General features: G+C 47.1%; 1 protein-coding gene and 1 long non-coding RNA gene across 4 annotated transcripts in view; one reads left to right on the top strand and one right to left on the bottom strand.

Moving 5' to 3' along the window:
* Nucleotides 1–4836, top strand: part of LOC140621904 (uncharacterized) — a 55453-nt gene extending 50617 nt beyond the window's left edge. The window contains exon 3 of the long non-coding RNA XR_012021634.1: nt 113–4836. This is a non-coding gene — a long non-coding RNA (uncharacterized lncRNA). The remainder of the gene's footprint in view (nt 1–112) is intronic.
* Nucleotides 1–26432, bottom strand: part of DAP (death associated protein) — a 65588-nt gene extending 39156 nt beyond the window's left edge. For 2 of the 3 annotated variants that reach the window (XM_072807323.1, XM_072807324.1), the window contains exons 1-2: nt 26245–26432; nt 14271–14367 (exon numbers count right to left, since the gene is read on the bottom strand). In XM_072807323.1, the coding sequence (XP_072663424.1) occupies nt 14271–14367; nt 26245–26299 (152 nt within the window). In that variant the 5' untranslated portion in view covers nt 26300–26432. The remainder of the gene's footprint in view (nt 1–14270; nt 14368–26244) is intronic. The other variant, XM_072807322.1, reaches the window with a different exon arrangement.
* Nucleotides 26433–27703: the final 1271 nt, after the last annotated feature.

Below are 27703 nucleotides of genomic sequence, written 5' to 3'. Positions count from 1 at the left end.
CCAATCTATGGCTTCTGAAATCAAGAAGGACCCAGTCTTCAGTTTTACGTTGATACCAACTTCCTCTTATTTGTACTTTTCTGGTCTGATTTCCTGTCTTTGCTGACCTTAGGAATCTCCAATCTATGGCTTCTGAAATCAAGAAGGACCCAGTCTTCATCCTCTGTGCTTCCCCCACACTGGGCTGGGAGATTCCAAGGTGGATGGCTCCTGACACAGAGATCTCAGCACCTGCTGGAGCAGCAGCCACCATGATGCAGGCCGAGGGTGTGGGGGACACCCTCAAGGGAGCTGGGGCCACTCCAGCACTGAACTTGTATGAGTGCAAAGCTTGAGCTGACAATTGGGGTAGAAAAAAAAAAATGACAGAAACTCTTCCATCTTAAAGGAGCTTGGATGGAAACCAGTATCTAGCAATATGGTCTTTAGTGCTACAAATACATCTCTGAACTTTAAAATCCAAAGTAAAATTTTAGGATTTCTTTTCAATAATTTCTCCCAAACTTTTTGGAAAAAGAGGGCTGGTTGCCAGAATATAAGCAGTGGGCAGCAGAGTGGCAAGTCTTTGGAATCAGAGATCTGGATTCAAATCATCCTTGTCTCAGTTCCTCTTAGAATAATCTCAGGCATGTCATCAGTCTTTCTCAGCAAATCTCCTCATCCATAAAATGAGGGGCCACTGTCTCCCTTTGTAGGCGGTGAGGACAAAGTAAAAGTAAGTATATATGGTGCCTGGTCTCACAGAAGCTTGTATTTGTTGTGATTTGGCTGTTAGACTTTATGAATAATGCTGAAGTGCTTGTTTGGTAGTGGCGGCCATCTTCTGAATTTCTTATTTCCCAAGGCCCAATTAGGATGAGACAGACCATAAACTCAATGGGCGGAATGACAGACACTTTCCAAATGTATTAAAGTCCCATAAAAAAGTCCTATAGGTAGTTCTCCCTTATACTGCCTCCCTTCTTCTCTCTAGGGTACTTATAAATACAGTGGTCAATTAGGAAGCTATAATTATTTATAGATAGCTAAAGGGTAAATTACTCATATAACATTTTTATAGAGTGTTTACACATTTCTGAAAAGCATATAGACTTTATTAGCATTACAGAGCCAGGGATGGAGTCTCATGACTCAAAGTGTGGTAAGAACAAGCAGCACCACATTCTCTGGGAGCCTGCGAGAAATGGAATCTCAAACCCCACCCCAGACGTGCTGATGCAGAGTCTGCGTTCCCAGATGATTTGCAAGCACACTGGGAATTTGGGAGGCTCTGCTCACTCCTTGGTCACTCAGGCTATGGGATGGGAAAGGTGTTGGCTGGGGACTTAGGAGACCAGGATTCTGCTGATTGCTACTCAGCCTCTGCCACTGCTGCTTAGCTGAGCACCACTGGGCAATCACATCACTTTACATGCTTCTTCCTTCCATCCCCCTGATAAATCAGGAATTGTGAAGGGTGAGAGGTTTTATCTTACCTGTCAGTTAATCAGTTAGCCTGCCACAGTGTCTGTGTATGTGTGTGTGTGCGCACACATGTGTGTGCATGTATGAGCATGCACACACATGCATAAGACACAGACCTCTGGGACAATTTTACACCTAACAAAATGCTCAATGATGAAAGATTCAAAGCTTTCTTGCTAAGATCAGAAGCAAGACAAGGATGCCCACTCTCAAAACGCCTATTCAACAGTACTGGAAGTCCTAGCCAGAGCAATTAGTCATGAAACAAAAATAACAGGCATATAAGCCACAAAGGAAGAAGTAAAACTATTTATAGATAATATGATTGTAGGAAATGCTAGAGGCTCCACCAAAAACTATTAGAACTAATTAACAAATTCAGTAAAATTGCAGGATAGAAAATCAGTACATAGACATCGATTACCTCTCTAGACACGAACAATCTAGCTGAAAAAGAAATAAAAAAAAATCCCATTTCCAATAGTATCAAAAATAATACAATACTTAGGGATAAATTTAACCAAGGAGTTAAAAGATCTATACAATGAAAACTATAAAAAGTTGATGAAAGAAATTAAAGAAGATGCAAATAAATGGAAAGAGTCTGTGTTCATGGATTAGAAGAATTAATACTGTTAAAATGTCCAAATGACTCAGAGCAGTCCACAGATTCAATGCCATCCTTATCAAAATTCCAATGACATTTTTCACAGAAATAGAAAAATAATCCTAAATTTAGTATGGACCCACAAAGATCCCCAATAGCCAAAGTAATCCCAAGAAAGAAGAACAAAGCTGGAGACATCATTTCTGATCAAGGGATGATCAGTGAAATCAGATCAAGTCTGACACACTTCCTGATTTCAAACTATATTACAAGCTGCTGTAATCAAAACAGTATGGCACTGACATAAAAACATTACACAGACCAATGCGACGGAATAGGAGTCCAGAAATCTCTCCCTCCCACACACTTAAAATGCTGGGGGAATAATTTAGACTTATCCCAAGGGATAGGCAAAAAAGACAATGAAAAGCTTTGGTGAACTAATGCTCTATTTGTTTTGTCTTATTTTTCAGAGCTTCGGGGGAAATGAGATACAAAGAGATGATGTACAGAGTGGTAGATTCTGGGGTGAAGAAATTAAAATAGTGATACTGATGTATAATCTTACTGATCTAGGAATGTTTTTTAGAAACCTGACCTGTCAGCTAAGTCCAGGTGAATGGGTATCATCACCACAGTCCTAGGTTCAAGTTAGTGGCAATTCAGGAGGAACACATCTTGCCCAAAGACAGGAGTTTGGGGCCATGGTTCATAGCACTGGACAAGTGCACCACAGCATGCCTTGAAGCCAGCTTGGACAGATGCGCCTCTATATGGAGCCCTTACGCCAAAGTGAGTGAAGAGAGGGAAATGATGCAGAGATGAAGAGGCAGGATGTGTGTGTGTGTGTGTGTGTGTGTGTGTGTGTGTGTGGAGAGCCAGCCCAGCCCTCCTTCCAGCATCAGTAATATCATCGCTTCCTTTACTTTTTTCAAAATGCTCATTTACACCACTCCCCCTGACTCAGATTCCCCACATTTCTGCCTATCACATTTCTGTATGTGCTTCTAGGCTCAAAGCATAGCAACTCTTCCATGTGAACTGAACAGTATGTTAATTAACAACATTCATGTTGTTAATTGTCCTAGTTTTTCTGTCAACCTGCAGAACTTATCCAACATTGCAGGAGAGCAACCATCCTTTCCCTTCATAGGAAGTAGGTTTCAAAGCTCAGAACCATTTCATCAAGTCTACTTCCTACTGAATCCATGTGTGTTGAAAGCTAACCTCTGCTGCAGAGGTCAAGCTATTTTGGAGGAAGGGATTTTGTTAAATAAATGGAATGAATTAGTACTTCTAGAACCAAACTTAAACTTTATACTCAACTGCCATCTTGGAAAGTAGGCGCCCACATCAGAACTTCATATTTCTACTCTGTCATCTTAGCTGTCCTTCCTTTCATTTTCCACCTCCCACAACACCCTCCAAAAAAGAAAACAGCAATTACTTCTCTAAATTTAGTTAGACTGTCCGAAGATGCTCTAGATCCCATTGTCATCACACTCAGAAAACCTGGAAGGGCACCTGGGCACCTGGCACACAGTAGCACAGATATCCAGTGAATAAATGAATGGTCCCCCACAGGAAAGTGGACTACTTGCATGGGTATGCACTGGGAAATCATGGCCACCGTTTTCAGAAATCAGTGGGGCACAAAAACTCTGTCTCATAAAAATCTACAAGAAGAATGGGGGACAGTGCAATTCCAGGAACTTAACCAATGACCTTTGGTTAGTTCTGATGGTGCCTATAGGGATAATCTTTAAGATTTGGTCTTACAAACGCCTCAGGTTTTATTTTCAGTGTGTATGGCCACTACTTGTGCCAACTTCCAAGTTCAAAGACAAGCTCTGGGGACTGAGTGTGGCTTTAAGAGGGGGTTCTACTGACAGCCTTTGGACTGGCCAAGTGCTAGTCCTCACTTGGACTCTGGGCCTAGGCTCTGACCTCCACCAGCCTTGTTGGCCTAGGACCCTGCCGCCTATGCTGTGGTCTCTGAACCTTCTTCTCCAGGCTCTAGGCTGAGGTCAGAACCTCAGCCTATGCTGGCCTCCCTTGACTTCCTGCCTCTTCTCTGTAGACCTGGGGCACTTGCTTGTCCTGTGGCTCTGGGGGACTTCCTGGACTGGCCTCTGCCTGGCCCACATGACCTAGGGGGTACTTGTCTTCTCAAAATCCACACTGCCACAAACTCTCCATCTTGAGACCATCTCAGCAATGAGTTAGGGAGAGGAGTGTGACCCAGTTCTGGTCAATGAGTTTGTTAGAGGCCTTCAGGCAAAGCTCTTCTTGCTCCTAAAAAGAGACTCCTATCAGGTCATGTCCAGCTCTAAATCTGATGATTCTATGAGAATTTCTTAGTTATAACACCATCCCCAATGCCTCTAGTCCACCACATTCACTTTATATTAATGCCTGCAGCCCTGCCTTCGAGGTTGTACACAGCCCAAAACCAAAGTAAATATCCTGCCTAGGGAGAGCTAAGGGGCCAACAGAAGATGTCTGTAAGAATAAAGAATTTTATTCCTCCACACTAACCTTACTCATTGACCTCTTTCTCTAGTTGGGAAATAAGAAGTAGTCGAGTTAATAAAGTTAATTAACTATTTTGCTTTTCAAGAATCAAAGTCTAAGCTGTTTGTTACTGATTCACCAAAGTATTTCTGAGTACTATGGATTTGAGACAGTTGAAGTCAACAGAGTTTATTTAAGTAGAATGTTTAAAAATTTTAGGCATGATAATTGTAATGTAATAAACTCAATAAAGTGCTCTTGTTTCTATGTAGTTATTCTTATATGCAGCATTATTCCATGAAGTTATTATTACATATTTCATTCTATAAAATCCAAGCACTGGAGAGTTGATTTAAATTCAGTTCGTATGTTTATGTAATAAGAAAACACTCCTGATAAATAGTTCAACCCTTTGAGTAACACCATAAAAACAAAAGAGTCATCCGTTCCATGAGGCTGATTCCACTGCAGATGCACACAGCAGTGTCTGGAGGGGAAAATTGATAGCTCCATTTCCTTGCTTCCTTCCTTCCATCTGATAAAAAGAGCTCTCCCAGCATGGAGGGGAGCGTGACAGTCTTATAAGGAGGCTGCAGGCCTGTGGAGGGAGAGGGAGCCGGAACGGGGCGCTCACCAGCTAATCCATCACACCTGGTTTCTGCATCCGTTAGAGAGCCAGACGCTGTGCAAGCACTGTCTACAAGCCAATGACCAGCAGCACCAGGCCGGCACTGGAGGAAAGTGGGCCTTCAGCACTTTCCTTCTCATCCCCAAACTGAAGGGGTGCAGCCAAGCTCCCGTGACATATGGGTGCCCATATGCTCCATCTCTCGGCGGAGCAGCGAGCCTTTGATTCACTACCCAACAGACTCAAGTGTTCCGCTGGTGCCTATCTACGTGAAAAGAGGACTCAGAGACTGAGTTCCTGGCAATGCTAATGCCCGTGAGTTCTAGGGCACAGTCTGGGTCACATACATCACGCTCTGCGTTTGTCGGGCGATTCTGGGAAAAGCTTCTTAATGTCCATAGCTGCCTTCCTATCAATCGCCCTAACATACATGAAGCCACAGGTTTTGGAGGAAATGTTTAATTTATACTAGACATAAAAGGAAAATTGGTACTGGAGCCACCCCTCATAACTAGTGACAAAGACCGTGCTTGGTGCTTAATGGGGCCTCTGTGTTATCAGGAAAATGAGACAAACATGCACATCTATTCTATTTATGTTTACTTTTTATCTGGAAAAAAACCCAGATGAAATGAATTAAGCTCTGCCACTCTTTACTATGTGGCTGTTCCGCTTGTCTGCAAGCAGATCGTGTGTCACGGGGCCTCGTGGTCCTCAGGGCTCCGGGGAAAGGAGCAGGTTCACCTCCAATGTGCCCTGAGCCTCTTCAGCTGCTTCTGGTGTCTTCCAATATACGTGACACCAGTTAAAGGGGGTAACGAATTCAATTCTCTAGTCTCATCCTTGATATATCCACGCACCCAGAACTGTGCTCAAATGTATTAGGAATGCATTTAACTAACTTTTATGAAATGGACTTAACATGACGGTTTAAAAAGATCCCCACGGAAGAACTCCAGAGGCTGAAGCTCCTACCCACACAAGCCCAAGTGAACAGCAATCACAGAGAAGAGCTCACACCTCTCCTCCAAGTGTGTCTTGTGAGCCACATTACAAACACCAACCACCTAATCAGATGTGACAAGATGCTGCCCTCCCCCACAAAACCCGAAATCACCAAGAAGGCCATTAGAAATTTAGATTTACATCCTGAATCATTAATGAGAAAGCTCACGTCAAGGGTATTTGGACCTTGAGATATTAGCTAATGCTAACACAAAGTCACAATGATGAGCGAGACACTGGAAATACCGCTTATCTTATCTTTATCTAATACATGAATATCCACTTTGGATCCAGTTTAGAGCTTATATAACAGTAACATAGTAGCCCTGTAGAATTAAAAAATGAATATACACCTACAGGGGATGCAGGTACAAAAGTTTTTAAACTGATGGGTTGTGTGATCAAAGTTTGTGGCCCGCATCCCTGGTACAGAGCATCTACCCAGGCGGGCAGGCATATTGCTGCAGTGCTCAACTTGGCCAACGGTACATGCTGACCCGGACGCTGGGGAAGGCTACATGAAGATCACAGTCATGCTGTCAGCAGCTAAGGACCTACCAGGCGCTGGGAGAAAGGTCTGGAATACATCCTTCCCTAGAGCTTCAGAGGGAGCATGGCCCTGCTGACACCTGCATCTCCAACTTCTGGCCTCTCCAATGGTGAGAGAATGTTCCTGTTGTTTAAAGCACTCAGTTTGTGGAATGTAGCTGTGGCAATCCTAAGAAGCGAACACCTGCTTCTTATGGGCGGCGGCCAGCCCACACAGGTCCTGTCTGCTCCAACCTGGGGGTTGTGAGAGTGGGCTCATCAGAGCCTTCCGGAGGGAGGGAAGAGGGCTGCCATCAGGACAGCAGTGGACTCTGTGAACGCAGAGAGACCCTGCCCCGCCAACAGCCTCTCATGGATGCCACCTTACATGCTACCAGCTGACTCGGGGAACCACGCAGGGATGTGGGGACCCGCCCCCGTGCTGTTAGCTTTCTGCTGCCCAAGCTGCCATGGGCAGAACGATTACTGTCATCACTTCCTTGCTGGTATACAGACCATTCATCAGTGCCCCGTGCTGCCTACAGAACGAGAACATCAATCTACGAGTCTCATGTGGGCAAACCTGACAGTGAGAGATGACCAACGGTACCTAGAGTCTTCCCCATTTTCCTTACCAAGGTGGCAGGACTATTCACTGTGACATTGTGCCTCTCAGGCTTTCTATTCTAGGCTCTCATGGTGCCTTCAGGACTGCTTCTCCCTGAAGGAGGCATCTCAGGCCATAAGCAGGTGACAACCACTTAGCCCCATCCCATGAATATTCCATGTCATTTCATGTCCCACCACATCAACACTTTGCCTTTGGCTCAAGGCAGGGGTCTGTGGCTGCTGCATCCCAGCTCCCGAGCCAGCTGTGGCTGCCCGTCATGACCCCCACCCAGCAACTTGGGGCACCTACAACAGAACAGGCATCCATATAGCTGGTGGGTACTCAGCACCCCAGCCCCACATTATCTCAGGGAAAAAGATACATCTCTTCTAAAAGGTAGCTGGCAACTAGTCTGGATAGAAAAGATGATATTGGAAAGTGAGGATGATGTTGAAATTGGTTCATCACATGGTGAAACTAAAGTTCAAGTGTACAGATAATGGCTTAGAAAAAAATTCCCAGGTACATAGGCTGTGCCATCTCTTAACTTCAGAGTTTTAAATTTTTATTTCTTCAAAATTCACTTCAAATGAGAGACCCATTAAAATGGCCACAGATTGCCATCTGGCATCTGTTAGGGACTGAATTGCTTTCTCCCAAAAAGGATAAGTAAAATCCTAACCCCCTCGGTACCTCACAATTGAGGTCTATTTCTACAAAATAGGGTCTTTATAGAAGTAATTGAGTTAAAATGAAGCCATTAGGGTGGGCCCTTTATCAATGACAGACATCAGGAATCTTGGACACAGAGATGGACACACACAGGGGGAAGATGACGAACAGACACAGGGAAAGCACCATCGAGGTAGGGCACCTACTAGCCAAGGAATGCCTAAGATCGCCAGCAAACTACCAGAAGCCAGGATGGAGCATGGAACATAATCTTCCTTCACAGTTTCAGAGGGAACCAACCTTGGTGATACTTGATCTTGGACTTCCAACCTCCAGAATTGTGAGGTGCTACATTTGAGTTATTCGAGCCACTCAGTTTGTGGTATTTGTTACGGCGGCCCTGTAGTAACATGGCATCCTTACAGTAGTAGCTGTTTTAGGCAAGGGTTATTGGTGAATGCTAACAGTGGCAGGTGGAATCCTGATGAGAAACAGGGACCCACTGCACTCCCGTGGTAGCCCACAGACATGGACAGAGCAGTGAAAAATTGGTCACCGATGTGCAGGTTCCCATATGAGGTTGATCAAGATGGTGCTCTGCTTTCTTATTTCAACTTTTATACTGCAAACAAGTGTCCTTTTCATGGAGGACATGTTTTGTAATTGATACATTCACTGGTGGAGATGCTTGGAGACAATGCAAATGCTCTGTTTCTCCTAGACTCACTCACTGTTTATGGTATCCATCAGTGGATCTTGTCTGTAACAGTTACTGAGCTGTTTGCCTATTGGTGATATTCTATTTCTCTCTCTCTCTCTCTTTAAAGATTTTACTTATTTATTTGAGAGACGTAGAGAGAGGCAGAGACACAGGCAGAGGGAGAAGCAGGCTCCTCACAGGGAGTCCAATGTGGGTCTGGATCCCAGGACCGTGGGATCATGACCTGAGCTGAAGGCAGATGCTCAACCACTGAACCATCCAGGTGCCCCATCTCTCTTTTTTAAAGATTTTACTTGAGAGAGAGAGAGTGAGAAGTAGAATGAGTAGGGGGAGGGGAAAGGGCAGAGGGAGAAGCAGACTTCCTGCTGAGCAGGGAGACCAACATGGGGCTCGATCACAACTTGAACCGAAGGCCGACCCTAAACCGACTGAGCCACCCGGACACCTCTCTGTTTCCCTCTTTTATACAATTATTAATTAAAATTCTTCTGTAAAGAGCTGTCCCTTCTCCTCATTCATATATCCAATTACTTCTATCAGGATGCACTCATAGATGTTTATTTTATTCTATGGGTTATAATCCAATACTATCCTTTTGTTGCAAATTGCTCCAGCTTTGGCCATTAGGAGCTCCTTCAGGTTGGCTCCTTTGTAGTTCTGACAGGCCCATCCTTTAGAGCACACTTCCTCACGTCTGGCACTCCAAACTTTTCCTGCCCTGCTCTGGAATTTACCACCTCTCCAAGGATTCCTGGTTCCCTCAAGGGGGGAAAAGTGTTTAGAAACAAAGATCTGCGCCCCAGGGATGCTCATGGTTACATGGATGTCAGTCCTCATGGGTGGTCAGGCTCTCTCAGAGAACGCAGCAAGGAAGTATAGGTACATGTGCCAGCCCAACCCATCTGCCTTTATTTCTGCACCTATGTACGCATCTATGTGTAACTACCATCCATCCATCCATCCATCCATCCATCCATCCATCCATCCATCCATCCATCATTTAAAACTGAGTTTTCCAATTCTGATTCAACACCACAAAGCTTGTTTCAGCCTTCCTCCTTTCTAGCTGCAACCTCTCTTCTGATAGCGAGAAACTGGGCTCTCATTCCCCACCGCACATTTACATATTTGTTCAATCCTAGTATACACACAAAGCAATCCCAGAATTGCTAACCCAAGCCCCTGTAAGAAACACATCTACTAATTGGAGTATAGTGTTTTTGTACAGTTTTGTTTGTGTGTGGTTTTTTGTCTTTAGCCTTGGAGTATCCGGTCAATATAGTGTTTTCTGAAGTTACTTGGGTAAGGTGTTTTCTTCCCCAGTCCTTCCAATGGGCTACAGTAATCATTTGTATTATAATTAAGGTGATGGGGAAGGGATGCTGTCTCTGGGATGCAGATGGAGAAGAGGTGGAAGGTGGGGCAGTAAGGCCTTCATCTGTTACTGTTTGGATTCCATTTTGGATCTCTCCCACATGCTGGATAATTTGAATTGGTTGCTTATTTTTTGGCTACGTGAGGTTCTAAACCAGAACTGCAAAGACAGCCATGCTCAAGAAGGGTTGCTTGCTCTAAATCCTGGGCCCTCCATCCCTATCTCCCTCTTCCTTCCACTGCTTCCCCACCACTCCCAGCCCATACCCCAACCATTGCATTTCTAGTTTACCCTTCCTGTCACGTAGCCTTTTAAATAGGTGGGACCTCAGTGCATTTTCCACACTAACCTGTTTTCTTCATGAATCCTACTGGCTTCCAAAGTCCAATTGTGTTTGCAATTTCTCCCTCACGTAACAAGAGTGAGCACTTCATCTCAATACACTTGACACAAGGCTTTGAGGAAAACCATGGCTTTCCTTAATTGGCTCGGTTCTGAGTTGGCATCTAGTAGCTGAAGCCTATTCCTCTTCTTGGAGATGAAGAGCCACAGGGAACTAGCGCTCAGCTTGACAGGAATTCTTGGGTAATATTTTCAAATTTCTTCTACTTCTTTTTCTTTCTCCTTTTAAATATGTAGCAGCTCAAAATAACTGGGCAGCATGGGAAATTATTTGTAAATCTCTGGAAAATTACATAGCATAAATATTTGCAAGAAAAAAGTAATTCCAAGTAAAAGTTGTGTTCTTTTGTTTTGTTATATAATAATGCTCCAGTTGTTCATTTTCTCTGTAATCAGTATTTGATTTTCAGATTAATGAGGAAGGAAGCCACTAGAGAGGAGTCAGTAAACGTAAAGACAGTTATAAAAATCTGGGAAGGAAGGCAGAGTTTTGCAAATGCAGATCTAAGGAGGAATTTGGCATCTGAGACTCTTCCCTTATTTTCATATCCAGAGAACACTTGGATCAAAACATGAAAAATAATAAAACTTTCAGATTAGGGTAATGTGGATGTTGAAGTCACATGCCATGACATTTCCAAGAGAATAATTAAATGTTTGACAGATTCTGCAAATAAACAGGTCTTTTTATATGTAAAGACAGCACAGTCCTCTGAAACCTTATAATATGATAATCATACCATCTATTGACAGCAAAGTTGCATGGGTGGGTTCACAGACTTTAGGAATATGGAAAAGGGTATGGGCAATCCATAATCAACAAGTTTATTTGGTAGAGAGACCTGGATTTACATTCTATGCCTGTCAATATATTCTGCGTATTGTGTGTCACTTTGGGGGCTTCTGTAGCATATTAGAGACAAGAGGAGTGTCCAAGTCAAGACAGAATCAGGGCTGAATCCTGGTCTGGCCACCAGCAGGCTACATATCTTTGGGCGAGAAAACCTCCCTAAGCTTTGGTTTCTTCATCTCTATAATGGGCACAGTAACACCAACCTAGAGGTGGTGTGAGCTTTAAACATGATGTGAGTGCCCAGTACAAAACAAGTACTCCATCGGTAAGCACAGTGTCGGGGCTAATAGTGAGGACTCTGGGCTCTGCTGGCATGTTGGCTCTACCACTCATTTGCTATGTGACCTTGGAAAAGTGACTTAACCTTTCTGAGCTGTTGAAGAGGGAGCAGTAATCTGGAATGGGGATAATAATCAATAACCAATTCTGAAATAGGGAGGACAATAAATGGAGGTATAAGGATCCAAGGAATTAATATGGACAGAGCTCTGAGCACAGGGCCACATGTACTGCACTCTAGAACATTGGCAAGGACAATTAGTTAGGATTACTCAGTCAGCCTACCAGAAGGACAAGGGGTAGGAGTAATGTCTTACACAGAGTACCAGGCCTGGTGTAGAGCTTTGGGGGGAGATGTGCTAGCAGTATTTGTCAACAGCTTCAGAGTCTTCAGAGGCCTACCCCATCTGTCAATAGTGTGTCAAGTGGTTTAACCCACGGTGGTCAAGAGCAAAGCTGAAGTCAAGAGGAGAGGAGCTAACACACTCATAAGGAACACATTATAGCAATTTGGCTGCAGGGAAAAAAAGAAAACTGTGCTCATGTGTTATACAAACCCTACTCTGCAGTCAGCCTGCTTCAAAATTCTTAGTTCCTCAGAGAACAAATCTTTGAGGTGAGTAAGATGCTAAAATCTAGAGTACTAGGGTGCTTGCTCCTTTGTCTCGCAATCATTCATCCTCTGGCATATTTATTTAAATTGCACATCTTCAATAAATGCTGTATTTCACCTCATGAAAAAAAATCAATAGAAGGAAAACGAGTGGGCTGTTTTGTCTTTATTTCTAAACAGGCTAATAAATTATCTGCTCTCACCATACTGACACTGTGTTTCACAGGGAAATAGCTATTTGTACCTTATTCCACTTACACTCACACAGAAGAGTGCTCCCTTACCTCCCTAGGCAAGGCTTTCCCTCTCATCCTCTTTCTCCCTATGGAACAACTGGATCTGAAGATGAGACCTCCCAGGTTCCCCAGTGGAGGGAATGACACAGGCCCACACACTCTTATATTTGATACTAAGTTCCAGAATTTTCTAAAAACTGTAAGTTTCCTTATAACCTGCATGGAGGCAAAAGTCAACCTGAAGTGACCTAGGGCTGTAAATTTAAAGAGCTTACCTCCCTTGGTATGAAAATCATATACAGATTAGAATATGATGCTTGAGTGCTGTATGGAATGTGTGCTGTTTTATTCTCATAAAACCCCCAAAATGTCTCCATTCTGAAATAAACTGGGCCCCCCAAGGCTTTCAGACACAGGACTGTGGACTTCTAGGAGAGTTATGTTCCAAACACAGCTTTGTGAAAACAACCAGTGAGAAAGGTAATTCTAGAATTTTCTTTAAACTGCTGCCTTCTTTAAAAAACAAAAAAACAAAAACAGAACTTAGGCTGAACCTCCATATTGCTGATCTCATGATATTTATTTATTATTTATTTATTTATTTATTTATTTATTTATTTAATTTTTGATCTCATGATTTTAAATGGGCAATAATCACTCAGAAACTTTGTCCCCAATTTTGTTTGCCTCTCAGGTGATTGCACTATAACTTATACCCTACAAGGTTCTGCAGAAAAGACTCAGTATGGCACATATGCACAGGGACACATGGGGTTACCAAGAACACACACGTCCTTTAGGGGGGATGTATGCTCTCGGGAGCTACTCTTTTGGAAGCCTGGCCCTTTGGGACCCTCTTCGACTGGTTTTAAATTCCTGATCCATTAACCTACAAGGTGTATGGCATGAGCAGGTGCAAAGCCTCTAAGGACTCGTTTCCCATGTAAAAACTGAGGAGGATGCCACTTACTACTCAGGACTATTGGGCTGAAACAAAATAATGCACCTTGTCCACAGAAACACAGGCTAGCGATTTCCCACACCCTTCCCACACTGAGCTTCCGCTCTGGTGGAGACCCTCTCTGGGGACAGGGCGTGAGGCAGAAAGCTCAGTGTGTACTTTCTTCCATGTGGACAGGCTCAGACAGAGGTGTATGCATTTGTGGCACAGGTTTAAGCATGACAGAGTAGAAGGAAACGGGTTTGTAAGGAGGTTCTGGAGCCCAACTCAACGTGAGAAACTCTGAGGAAAACAGGTAATAAACAGAGCTGGGGACACCGCAGACAGAGGAGCCGTTGGGGACCTGGGGAGCTGGGGGCAGAGATGTCATTTAAGGACCCCTGGGCATTCAGAAGGATGGGACCTTGCTGGTTTAGATTTGGCTGCAGAATGGGAAAGTCCAGATGTTCACGGACGGTTTTAAATCATAGTTCACTATCTTGGCTGCACAGATGCCAGGCCCACCCCAGAGATTGATCTAGAATGGCATTTTCGAAGGACTCAAGATGATGTCAATATGGTCGTGAAAGTCGAGGGCAGTGCACATGGATTGACAGCATATGGTAAGACCGAGTTGGGACAGGCGAACTCCAGATGTCCCTCCCGTCTGGGGACAGAGCCTCACTGATCACGAGCGGAAAAATACACCGCGCGGGGCGGCCCCATGGCGAGGGCTTATCAGGAGCGCAGAGCGGAGAACAAACGTTCATGTTTGACCGAGTAATGGTCGTCTGCCAACCGCGAGAGTTGCCAGCATTCTCACCTGGGGCTTTCCCATTCCTGGTCGTCCTTGTCTCTCTCTTCTTTGGTGTCTCCCGAATGCGGGTGTTTCTGCACGATGCGCATCCCGCCAGCTTTCACTAAAATGAGAACAAAGTGGGGAGTGATCAGCCTGGCAGTGGAAGGGCCCAGGGGAACCCGCACGAAGCTTTCGGCTGCCCCACAGCCACCAGGTGGGCCACATCACCCGGTGGCCACATGGATTAGCCACAGCGGCTGGTGCCCTGGTGGGACATTCAGCACGCCGTGCCAGGCAACACCATCTCTCACTCCAGACCCACTTAGAAACCTTCCAAGGCTCTCGCTTGCTCTGTTGCTTTCTTACAGGGACTTCGTAAGAGCAGAGGTACAAGCAGAGTATCACCCACGGGGAGAGAGTGGCTGCTTGCTTTAGCTTCTGTGCATGCTCTTGATGCAACAGGGTCCCACCTAATTCCTGTTCTGTGACATTTGCTCAAACACTGGTGATGCTTTTGATGGGTCTATCCAGCCCTGGGTGACACGGGACAGTCACAGAGCCCACACTGGCGGCAGCCAGTCATGTCTGTGGCAGCCTTTCCCAAAATGTGTTGTGAAGCTTCAGTACTAGCACACTTCTAAAAATGGTCTTGTTGACATGTAATTCACATACCTTTTTTTTTTTAAGATTGTATTTATTTATTCATGAGAGACACATACAGAGAGAGGCAGAGACACAGGCAGAGGGAGAAGCAGGCTCCATGCAGGGAGCCCAACGCGGGACTTGATCCCAGGACCCCGGGGTCACGCCCGAGGCTGAAGGCAGATGCTCAACCACTGAGCCAGCCAGGTGTTCCAATTGCAATGGTTTTGAATGCACCCAGAGTTGTACAAGCATCACCACAGTCAATCTGAGCACACTGCCATTACCCCAAACCAAAACCCCATCCCTATTAATGGTTGCCCCCCAATCTCCCCACCCCCAGCTCACAGCAACCACTCCTTCCAGTTTGCTTGTTCTGTGTACTTGACCAGCTCCTTTCACTCAGGGTGAAGTTTCCAAGGTCTACCCATGTGGCAGCCTGTGGCAGTCCTTCATTCCTTTTTATGGCTGAATGACATTCTACTGCACAGACAGACCACATTTTATTTATCCCTTCATTTATGGATGGACACATAGCTTTTTCTCACTTTTTGAGTATTATGAATCATGCCACTGTAAACAACCTGGTACACGTTTTTGTGTGGATATATGGACGTATGCCCTCTTTTCCTTGAGTGTACACCTACACAGTAACTCTGTGTATATCCTTTTGAGGAGCTGTCAAATGGCTTTACCAAAGCCATGGCACCATTTTACATTCCAACCAGTCCGAGCATTCCAATTTCTCCACATGCTTGTCAATGCTTGCTATTGTCTAACTTTTAAAGTACAGCCATTGTAGTAGAAGTGAAATGCTATTTTATTGTCGTTTGATTTGTGTTTCCTCAATGGTGAATACATTAATACTGCTTTGTAAGAAAACAAACCAACCCCCCACCCCCAAAATGGGGATTCTATGATCTGTTAGTGTGGGAAATGCCAGTTTGAACAAACTAAATGGGTTTCCTCAAGAGATTTTCTTGGCCTCTAGCATGTTTTGTAAGCTCTAGGAGGGTGTATAGAGTGTACCATCTTTCTCAAATTTATTTGATCCCAAAACTGCCCCCCCCCCCATCCCAGGAATGCTGGTTATCATCCTTTAGGCCTATAGTCTTCCACAGAATAGAGTTTAGAAATGCTGGCCTTATATCCAAAGAGCCAGCCTCATGTGCTGTCACGGGCATTGGGGTTGGCAAGCTACTGCACATCCTGAGCTACAGGGTTTTGGACTATTTAGCCACTGCTTTAAGCCTTTTTTTTTAAGCCTTGCTGCTTCATCTGCAGAAAGGGGTAAGAGCTGCATCCTAAGATCTTTAAATAAGAGAAGCTGCTGAAACCTTTCCCCTTTGTGATGGTATTTGGAGATGGGGCCTTTGGAAGGTGATGAGGTCATGAGGTTAGAGTCCTCCTGAATGGGATTAGGGCCCTTGTAAAAGAGACCCTTCCTCAGGCCCAGCCCCAGCCCCCCAGAGGTGCCTTGTCCTCTCCCCCATGTGAGGAGACAGTGAAAAGATGGCTGTCTATGAACCAGGCAGGGAGCCCTCACTAGGGGCCCAATCTGCTGGTGCCTTGATCTTGGATTTCCAGCCTCCAGAACTGTGAGCAATTTCTGTCATTTATAAGCCACCAGTCTGTGGTACTCTGTTATAGCAGCCCGGAACGGGACGAAGACAGAGGTGTTGGCTGCTTCCTGGCACAGGTGAGTACTGAAAGAAAGCAGAGCCACGTGAACCGTGGTCACCAGCCCCCAGGTTTGTGGCATGGGGCTCTCAGTGCCACATCCCCCCTCCTCAGGTCAGCTACCACCCGGGTGCCATGGCACAGCTCTGATCACACAGACAGCCAACTTGTCAGGCCATGTTCGCTGGCGTGACGAATTTGATTGGACCCCAATGAATTAAGAAAAGTCCAGGACAAGTCTCCTTAGGATGCGAGAGGAAGGAGAACATGAAAAACACCCTCAGGCTCACACACTTCGAGGTTATTAGTTTTCAATTTCCCAGGGAGAGTTTGTGGGGCTTTAGGAAGCTGACAGTGCTGGCTTCAAGGCCACCAGTCCCCAGCAGCAGTCTGCTGGAAAAATGCGAAGCAGAGGCCAGATAAGATAAAGGACTCTGTATATCCATGCATCTGCTGCCACCACTAATTCTTTTCAAGGGGAAGTTCTGCTTTGAAAAGAAGGATATATAATCCTGTTTGGTAATTCTTTCAAATATCTGCTTTTTTTTTATCCCATCCATTGATTTTTATTTCAATAATTTTAATTTTCCACCTGTAGAGCTTTTATTTCCACCCCCAAATTCACCCAGTCTTTATTTGATAGGGTCTTAGTCATTCCTCATGTTTCTAATTCTTTTCTATATGTAATCACTTTAGGCATACTTATTTTGTAATTGTACATTCAATTATTTTATGATCCGAGGGCCTTGGGAGTCTAATCCTGCTGTTTGTTTCTATCTGCCAAGTCTCCCTCTCGTTTCGGTGATTGGAGATTATGAGCTTTTCTTCGGTAAGGTTCTGTCTGTGGGGATCCTCTGGGGCCTGGGGTGTAGGCTGCCTCCCTTTGGAAAGATGCTGTACACACTTCTGTCAAACCAGGAATACAGGCACCTGGAAATCCTTTTTACGTCCAACTTCTTAGAACAGGAATTGCTGAACAGTATAAATTTGAACTCATAGCCCACGTCTGCATTTATAAATTCTTAGGGAGATTTTTTTCTCCCTCTGCCCAAGTTGAAAGAGATCAGTTTCTTGTCATCCCACTGTGTGGCTGGGCACATCGCTCCACCCTTGCTCCACAGATTTGGCCTCTGAGCTGTATGTTGGGGTCTTGGGTTAAATGAGGTCGGTGGGGTGAGCCCTAACCCAAATGCTAGTGTCTTTAAGGCAAAGCAGGTCACCTTCTGCCTCACGTGGGCTCAAGACTCATGCTAACTGTTCTGAATTTCATTTTCTTCTTTGGGTGTGGTTCCGAGGGATTTCCCTTGCTTTGTGCTCAGATTTTTTAAAAAAGAAAGAAAACAGAAACACCATTGCAGGTGGCTTATCAACATATTCCACGTTGGGTAGTCTGTCCAACCTTAAGAAATAGAAATGGAAATCAAATTCTGTAATATGTTCAGATAATTTTCTACTCTATTGAAATGTAAGATTGGAGAGTTATGTTTTTGGCCAAAGGAAAAGGCTGGAAGAATTGTTCCCCTAACATGTTTTTGTTTTTCTTTTAAATTCATTTCCTCCCCATCTAGCTTTCCCTTAGTTCACGCTCATTAGAAATTGATTAAAGGTGCTGGGATGGGCCAAGTTGTATTTCCTGAGCTCACAGGTTGAAGCCCTCGCCCCCATAACCTCAGAATGTGACTGTATTTGCAGACAGGGCCTTTAAAGACGGGATGAAGTTAAAATGAGGCTGTTCAGGTATCCTGATCCAATAGGATGGGTGTCCTTCTAAGGAGAGGAGGAGACACGAGGGATGGCCACAGAGAGGTCACATGAGGGCAACAAAGTGGCGGCCGTCTGTAAGCTGAGAGAGGCCTTAGGAGAAACCAGGCCTGTAGGCACCCTGATCTTAGACCTCTAGCCTCCAGAACTGCAAGAACATAAATTCCTGTAGCTTAGGCCTCCCTGGGCTGTGCGATTTTGTTACAGCAGTCCAAGCAGACTAATACCCATTTAAAAAATGATGCCTGAATCATCTTAGCTTGGCAGACATACAATCTTAAAACTGCAACTCAATAGATATGCTCTACAAAGGGACTGAAGGGAAAAGGACTGCGCAGCTAACTACAAAGAAAGCCAACGATGAAGGTCAAGGTGACATTTGAAATGGTCAAGCTGAAGCCTGGCCACTGCTCTGTTGAAGTACACATATCAGGGCTCAGTCACCTCCCATTAGCACTTCATTTAATTCAGTTTATAAAAACAATTAACTTCATCAATCCCTCACAGTGTGTGTGGTGATTAATGCAGTAATAAAAAGTGGCAATAATAGTAATAACTCAACACTGAGACAGGTTCATTTGAACTTGCAATACTGCCAAAATGTATGATGGCACATATTTACGGTGATTGTTTTACCACTGTCACTAGAACTCATTTGTGAAAATACAAAGGCAGAATTATTTTGGCAGAAATCTCTGCAGAATTCTTTGCAAATGGAAGTTTTTTATGAGACATTGGAAAAAACTCAGATTTTTGGTGTAGTGGTTGTTACTCAAAGGAGAGCTTCAAACTGAAAAGAATACCAAATCCTGCTTAGCAGAAGTGCTGTGCAGACAATGGGGCCATGGACCCTGGAGACAGATCCTTGGGTGCAAATCCTAGCTCCGCCCACCTGTGTGAGTGTGTGTGTGTGTGTGTGTGTGTGTTCGTATGTGTGTGTAGGTCTAGGCAAGTTGCTGGGACTCTCTGTGCCTCGAGGTGCTTCCTCTGTGAGGGGGTGACAGTGCTCTCCCCAGGTGGGGTTCGCTGAGGACTAAATGAGTTAGAATGTGTGAAACACCTGCCACAGGGCCTGGCAAATGCTGAACTGTTAGCTACTCTTCTTCGATGGATGTTAACAATTAGCATCTACTACTTAGACCTCCTTAGTCTGTGTCCTTGGTGCTGTGATGTCTCTCAGGACAGTTTCCTCAGATGTAAAACAGGGATGACAGTTCAGACTTAAGGGAATGAGGGGAGTGAGACACCTGTAAAGTGCTGTCCACTGCAGTGCTCCACTGATGTGCTCAGCTCCCCATCCCTAGGACTGTCGTCAGTAGGTCACTATCTAAGTATGCAAGCTTCTGAGACAGATCCTGCGTAATTCTTCAACTTTGCTCTTCTTCACCATCACTATGTACAGGCACCTTTCTCATCACTGGCCACATGATATCCTACTTTACAGTAACTCTATGGAGTGGATCCTGAGGGGTGAAGAGGGGGAAGCCAGTGGGCCGGGAGCTGGATCTGACCCTGGCAGCCCGTCCCCTTAATCACCCCCTGCAGGCCTGTCTTTACTTGGACCTTCCAGGAAACAGAGCATCAGTAGCCCCTCGGAGAGACACAAAGTGACCACCTAGGGCAGGCTCTGGTTACTACGCCACCCATGCCACCCATGCGAGGGAAGAAAAAGAGTTTGACATTCACAGCTCTTTGCAGAGCACTTCCTGCCTGGGGGGTAGAGGGAAGGGAGGAAGCGTCCTCTGTGGTCAGACTGCGCCGGGTAAGAAGTATTGAGGAGGCAAGTGATGTCACATTCTCCTGTGGCTGGGGATCCCCTGGGGTGTCAGGGTGCCTGGCTGTTCTCTGTCCGGGCTCAGTAGCAGGCTAGCACAATCCACAGCTGCAAGTCGGGCAGGGGTGAGAAGGCTCTCCCCGGGGGCTGTTTGCGACTCAGCCCATCTCGCACAACTGTCCCGAAGCAGCAACTCGGGTGCCCCAACACGACTGGCAAGTGTATGCCACCTTTGTTCTTACCCGAGAAGAATGGCTGAAAGGTTACTGGCAGGAAAGCTAAGCCACTGAAGAAGTGATGCAGGGGTCCGCAAACTGTTCAGGTAGAGAACAAAAGAGACCAAACCAGAAGCCAACCAGAGCTGTAGGTTAGGAGTCAACCCAATCATCTCAGGCAGAGCAGGAGAGCGAAGTAGAAGGGGGGACCTGCCCCCTGCCCTGGGGCCTGGGGGGGGTCAGGGCTAAGGAGCACAGCCCACGGTAGCTAGGAGACACAGCTCTCCAGGAGCAAGGAGGGAGAACCCGCTGGCAGGTAAAGACACTTGGGTTCCCGGGGGCTCGTGGGTCTGCGGTGGGGTTGGGTTATGGGGGACGCAGGGGATGAAAGCAGGAGAGGCACCACCAGCTGACCTACCCCCGAGGAGCACCTGCCCCCAAGATGTGTGCAGTTGTGACAGGGGCTTCCAGGTCCACGGGCAGTTGGGGAGTAAAAAATGAGCCCCTGATCAATTCCTGAATTTGTGCCCCTGATGGTTTTATCAAGAAGCTGAGGAAGAACGAAGGCAAATGGCTCTTTTGTACTTAGAACTGTGGACTGAGGTGGGAAGGCCCTTAAGCTCCCCAGGGCAATCCAGTGGCTTTCCACAGGTGGACATGACGTTCAGGGACATGGTGTGGTGGCCGGGGCCATGGGGCTCTGGGTCTGAGCTACACAGGCTGGCCCGCCTTCCACAGTGTCCGTTCTGTGACTGGGCTGTGATCCAAAGAACCAAGTGCTGGGTGACCAGGCCAGGACAGCGACCATGCTGGACAGACTGGACAAAGCTGAGAAGGGCGTGTGGGCAGCCGGGTGGGGATGCTTCAGTTTAGGGAAGCTGGTTTCAGAAAGTACGGGGAGAAGTAGGATCCATGCCCAGAGGCACAGCAGAAAAATCTGAGTGTCCACCACTCCCAATCCTAGCCTCCCCTGCAGTTGGGTTGGGGCCATTTACCTGGGGCCTGGCTAAGTATGGGGAATAGAGACTAAGTAGGCAGCATCATCCATCCCCACAGCCCATCAAAGATGTCTGTGCCCTAGTCCCCGGAACCTATGAATGTGTTATATTAGCTGGCAAGGGGGAGTTAAGGTTGCTATTCAGCTGACCTTAAAATAAGATTATTCTAGGGGCACCTGGGTGGTTTCACGGTTGAGGGTCTGCCTTTGGCTCAGGGCATGATCCCAGGGTCCTGGGACGGAGTCCCTCATCAGGCTCCCTGCAGGGAGCCTGCTTCTCCCTCTGCCTATGTCTCTGCCCGTCTGTGTTTCTCATGAATAAATAAATAAATAAATAAATATCTTTAAAAAAAAATAAGATTATTCTGGAAACGGAAAAAAGAAAAAAAAAAGAAAAAAAAAAAAAAAAGGACTCTCCCCAGAATGCTCCCAGAAGAAACCAGCCTTGCAGACACTTTGATTTCAGCCTGGTAAGACCCATCTTAGACTTCTCTCCTTCCAAATGATGAAACAGTGAAGTGTTATTTTAAGGCTCTAAGTTTATTATGCTTTACTAACAGCAGCCATAGGAAAGTGATGTAGTGACACATGTAAGTCACAGGTGTCACCATAAGCCCTCACACCATGATCTACACAGGCCATGTGATGGGGGAGCCTTGTAGGATGGCTACCTGGAAGGGAAACAAACCTTGATTTGTTCAGCCCAGCTGCTGAGATTCTGGGTTGTCTGTGACATCAGTGAGCCCTACTGGACTCATTAATGTTACTGTAACTAATACTTAATCCTTTTGATGTAACTGTAACTGATACAGACCTTGATACAACAGTGAGTATTCCCTATATAAATGAAAAGATTTCTGAAGTTGGGAAGGGGAATGCATCCCCCAAACCAAGTAAGAATGCATGGGCATTGTGTAGAATGGAAAGAGCACACACAAGAGAATGAAACCAAGTATGGAAATGGAGGGAAATCTAAACCGTATTTCAGAAATGCTGCGTTCTACCCTCACTGGGAGTTTTTGAAAAAAATGAGTGACTAGAAGTGTCTTTTTCTCTCTTTTTTCTTGGCATGTTGGGAGCAAAAGCAGACCCCTTTCCTGTATTCTTCAAGCATTAATCAGTGATTAGGTTGAGGGCACTGGAGGTGTGCTTGGCAAATCTGTAACTGTATGGTTAACACAATAAAAGACACACTAGTTGTCCACTGCAGGCAAGAGAGTGGCCTAGGTAATCTGGAAAGCTTCCTGCAGGAGACAATTTAGGGAGAATTATCACCCACAACCTTTTAATGCATCCTTAACTCATGTTTGAATGACTAACGTAACAGAGAACTGAATTATCTTGAAGTTACTAAAAAAAGGACTCTATTTTCCGTTTCACTTTAAAAAAATACAATCGTGTTTATATTTCCATTTGACTCAATTTGAGAAGGGATGGAAAGTCTACTTTTCAAAGAAAACCATATGTAAAATTAGTAACGCTCAAAGCTACCACATATTAGATTTATGAGAACTTTACTGACATATGGTTTTGGCTACCCTGGGAAATGGAGGGGAGCGGGGCCAGCAAAATGTATTTAACAGAGAGATTTTATCCACATCACTGCCACCAACTCCCAAAGACAGGCAGAGATGAGTAATAGTGTGGCTCATAATTACGTTCTCCTTGCTGCCGTGGCGTACTGGTCCTGCTATTTGATGGAACAGAACCTGGCTCGCTAATTCTAACTTTGCTAATTTGTATTTCCAATAATGCTCATAAAACATGCTGTCTCAACCCATTTCTCCGCAGATACTTTGTAGCTGAGAGAAATGGAGAAATCTCAAATCATTAAGACTTCATTACTTTTACAGAGGGCCTGGATGACAGTGCCCTGCAGGGTGAGGCAGGGCCTCCAGTGTCTTTAGCTCAAGCTGGTGGCTCAAGCCAGGTCAGGGAGTTACTCATTTTTCCTCCGTCTCTCCCACCAATACAGGAGGCACACGTGTTACTGAACTTCTATTTGCTTTTCCCTTATTAATCTGCCATGAATTTATAAGGGTAGAGGGAAACACCGGCACACTGTAACACTCAGCACATGGCAGTTACTATTTCCACTGCTAAGATGCAGGGCTCAGACGGAGAGGGACACTGCAGGTCCTGCATGCTCTGGGGGATATGAGAGGTGGTAAGAGGCTTGGGGAAGCTCACTCAGGAGCTATTTATTATTTTGTGCAGGACACTGTGTCAGCCACTGAGGATAACGGTCATGAAGACTCAGCCCAGAAATAAGGCACCTGGGTGGCTCAGTTGTTTGAGCGTCTGACTCTTGGTTTTGGCTCAGGTCATGATCTCAGGGTGGTGAGATGGAGCCCTATGTTGGACTCCACATTGAGCACCATCTGCTTGTCCCTTCCTTCTGCTCCTACCACCCCACCATCAGCCCCACATGTGCTCACTCTCCCACTTTCAGACAAACAAACAAACAAACAAACAAATAAATAAGACTTGGGCATCCAGGTAGCTCAGTCGGTTAAGCATCTGCCTTTGGCTCAGGTTAGGATCCTGGGGTCCGGGGATCGAGCCCCACATCGGGCTCCCTGTTCAGCAGGGAGTCTGCTTCTCCCTCTACCTCTCCTCCGTGTTTGTGCTCTTTCTCTCAAAGAAAAAAAAAAAAAAAGACTCAGCGCAGAAGCAAGGAGAAAAGAGGCAGATAAGTGGAGGTTAAGTGTGATAATAAGGAAACGGGATGCCATGGGAACGCACAGAAGGGTACCTGGCTCAGACAGCAATAATGAGAAAACACAAAAGAACATGAAGATAGTTATAGGAGAGAATTTTATTGTTTCCGATTGAGGATTTAAGCACGAGTCTTTGTTACCCAACTTAAGCACTTAATGAAAGGGTTCCTGAAGTTTTAAGGCTGTTATTTTGATTTATGAACTGTGCTCTTGGCCACCTTTGATGATTATTCTTTATTATAGTGGGTGGTTTTTTTTTGGCTTATTTTTTAATATGATCTACTTTGCAGAACTGCCTACTCTCTGGCCATGCCGGAGTAAGCACGAGCTCTCTGAGCTTTCCTGCAGGGACCTCTATAATACTGGGGAGTGCACGGAGGGGTACTGCTGGGAAGCGAAATACTTTAAGCAGCTTTCTAACCTGTACCCCTGGGCCAGGATGCCAGGCCCTTCCTCCACCTCTGGCCATGTGTGTCTAGTCTTGGAAAATGCAGAATAACAGTGACATATCCCTACGTAGCTCTTGCTTGACTGGGGCCCCAAAGGACCTGTCCTGAACTCATTGAAGGGCTTACCTGTGGGATTAAGTGCCATCTGGCTCTAGTCCTGACAGATGGAAAAAACGAACTGAAGAGGGAAAGCAGCAAAGGTGGCCCTGTCCTGGACCTTTCCCTGAGGAAGATCAGCGAGCCCAAACCTTGCTTCCTTGCTCCTCAGGGTATCAAAAAGCTATTTAATTTGTAATTCACAAATCCTAGATATTTACAATTCAAAGAAAATCAGAGTCCTTTATGAAGCCTGGGAAGTTAATATGCACAGTCCACGTCTCTGATCTTAAAAATCTCGGTATGGACATGTCTTTCCAGGCAATTTAATTAGGGCTACTTTGATTTGGCATCACTCCAACAGATACACTTCAAGGCCACTCAGTAGCCGGGGCCAGGGGCCAGGGGCCAGGGGGAGTCGTGGACCGACTGCTGCCACATAGTCCAAGGCCGCGAGCGCCACTGGAGTTGTCCTTTCCTGAGCAACTGCCCAGGTCAGTGGGCAGCTGGATGTGATCTATAGCAGGAGCAACTAAAGGTTCAGAGTTACCTTTCAAAGCAATCCCTTTGAGGTACTCCCTCTCTCTTTTTGGGAACTAATGCAATTTTGCAAAGGGCCCCAAAGCATATTTTCCCTTTTGGTGGAGCTGTTTTCTGAGATCCCAAGCCTCTTCATGCCTCACACACCACTTAGCCATTACTCACTCTTTCCTGGTGCCAATTAGTTTCCTTGTTGTTGAGAGCATCTTTCACCAGAGCAAAATACTACCTACTCTGGAACGAAGCTTACTTAAAAACTGCTGTTTTCTCTCCCGTCGAGGGAGAGAATTAGAGCCCTAGAGTGGGGACGGCAGGTCGCAGGGCTCTCCCACAAGCCTGGGCACACGGGCCGCCAGAAGCAGCCATGGTTCCATAAGGCTTCTGCTCCTGGCAGACTGACTCTAACATTAACTCGTGCAATGCGGACCCCGAAAGAAGCCCGCACGCCGCTGGGACTTGATTTCTGCAGCGGCAGCCTTTGTGCCTCCCAGCGTCCTTCCACGTGGATCGACTGTCACTGTAAGGCAGAAGAGAAACGGACCTCGGCCGGGAGGGCCAGAGTCGAAGCCACGGACGGGAACTGTGCTCAGGAAGGAGGCAGCAGGAATATAAAGCGCATTATTATTATTATTATTATTTTTAAGAAAGATGACTCTTTTCTCGATTTAACTTCCTTGGCTCAGAAGTTTAGGATTTGAAGGAAAGAGGAAAAAAAAAAAAAAAGCCCACGGGGGAAAAAAGCACTTAAGAAAAAGTCGGATGAGAGAGAAAGTTGGGCGGGGGGAGAAAGTCCTACTGAGTGATTAGTGGTAAAAATCATTTCCGCTCCTTCGGTTCTTCTGTGGACAGGAAATGCTGTCAGGCCACAGCCAAGCGTCGGCGCGACCCTCGAAACACGGACTCGGAGCGTCCCGGCTACTCGTGTTCCTAAGACGCCCGCGCACCCCGGCTGGGTCCCGGCGCAGACTCTCGACCTCGGCGCGGCCCCGCGGCTGTGCCCGCACCTCCCGGCCCGGTCCGCGCGGCGCCGCCACGTCGTCGCAGGCCCCGCGCCCCTTCCCGCCCCGCCCCGCCCCCGCCCCTCCGCGCCCGCGGGGAGCACAGACACGGGGACCAGTCAGTACCGGCGGGCGGGTGTCCGGCTTTCGTCTCCAGCTTCCCCTCGGGAGGCGAAGACATGATGAGACCGCGTATCCGACGGGCGGCGACGGCGACGGCGACGGTAGCGGGCGCGCGGGCCGGCCGGGAGGTGCGCGCGAGCCGGAGCCGGAGCCGGAGCGGGAGCCGGAGCCGGAGCGGGAGCGCGCGGGGGGCGGCGGGGCCGCGCGGGGAGGCGGGGACGGCGGCCGCCGGGAGGGGGCGCGGCCGCTCGCGCTGACGTGGCGCGTCCTGGCCTCCCGCGGCTGCGCGCTGTCGTCACTGCGCGGCCCCGCCCTCGGCCCCGCCCCCCGCCCCCGCCCCCGGCCCCGCGCGCGCCGTGGGCTGAGCATGCGCAGTCGGCAGCGCCACGTTGGACGCCGTGGCGGGGGGTGCGGGAGGAGGGGGGAGGCGGCGCTGCTGCTGCCGCGGCGGGCGGGGGCTGGAAGGGCCCAGCCGGAGGGTGGCGCCCGCCGGGCCGCGCTCAGCCCTCAGCTCGGCCGTCAGGTGGACGGGGACGGCGGCGCGCCCCGGGGGGACCGGCCCGGCTGGCACGTGCCCTCCCGCGGCTCCCGCTTGGAGCGACTAATCGCGTGCGGAAGTGAGACCCCAGGTGGGACCGACCAGGAGCCCGAGGATGGCAGGGATTTGTTAAAGACGCTGCAAATGGCAGTGCCCCCGCCCCCCACGAGAAAGCCCTGCGGGGTCAGGGACCTGGGCCCTTGGTCTGTGCCCCGGCCGCGTGTGCTGTCTTCTTGTGGCGACGATCTGCTGTCCACAGAGGATGCTGCACTCGCGTGCCCTGGTTCGCAGCCTTCCCGCCTTCTCAGGCGCTTTGCAATTGCAGGTGTCCCCCTCGTGCACCACCCATCCCGCCTTGCCGAGTCAGCGTTCACGGATGCCCGGGGCCTTCAGTAAAGGACGTAGTACCGCGTCGCTTGGCTGCGCATCGACCTTTGACGGTGCAAGTGATCTAGGAGGTTGAACACCTCACCCTGCCTTATCCCTCAGCCCAGTCCAGCCCGTCTAGTGGTTCTCCAGCAGCACAGAGGCTGCCCCCAAACGGGGAAGGTTCTTTTCCAAGGTTACTTACGACCTCCATGCTGCCCAATCCAGGGGTCACTCTTCCACTTTGATCTCACTTGATCTTTCAGGAGCACTTGACCTAGCGGACCATCCCCATCCTTAGCTGCACTGCCTTGACATTCGGTGCTCTGGCTGGGTGCTTGGCTGCTAACTCTGCTAGGTGTAGTTGGCTCCTCTTCTATATTTATAGACATTTGAGTATTCTGAGGCTCAACACCAGCCTTCTTCTCTATCTGGACTTGGCTTCACTGGTCACATGCAGGCCAATAGGTATGACTATCATCCATATGCTTACGGATACCAAATCTGCAAACCCATTTCTCTACCCCTGCCCCTCCACTAAGCTTCAGACTGCCTCCT

The sequence above is a fragment of the Canis lupus genome, chromosome 31, assembly GCF_048164855.1.
Source record: "Canis lupus baileyi chromosome 31, mCanLup2.hap1, whole genome shotgun sequence".
NCBI classification, from domain to species: Eukaryota; Metazoa; Chordata; class Mammalia; order Carnivora; family Canidae; genus Canis; species Canis lupus.
Note: the sequence above shows the minus strand (reverse complement) of the source record. Positions and strands in the feature narration are given on the sequence as shown.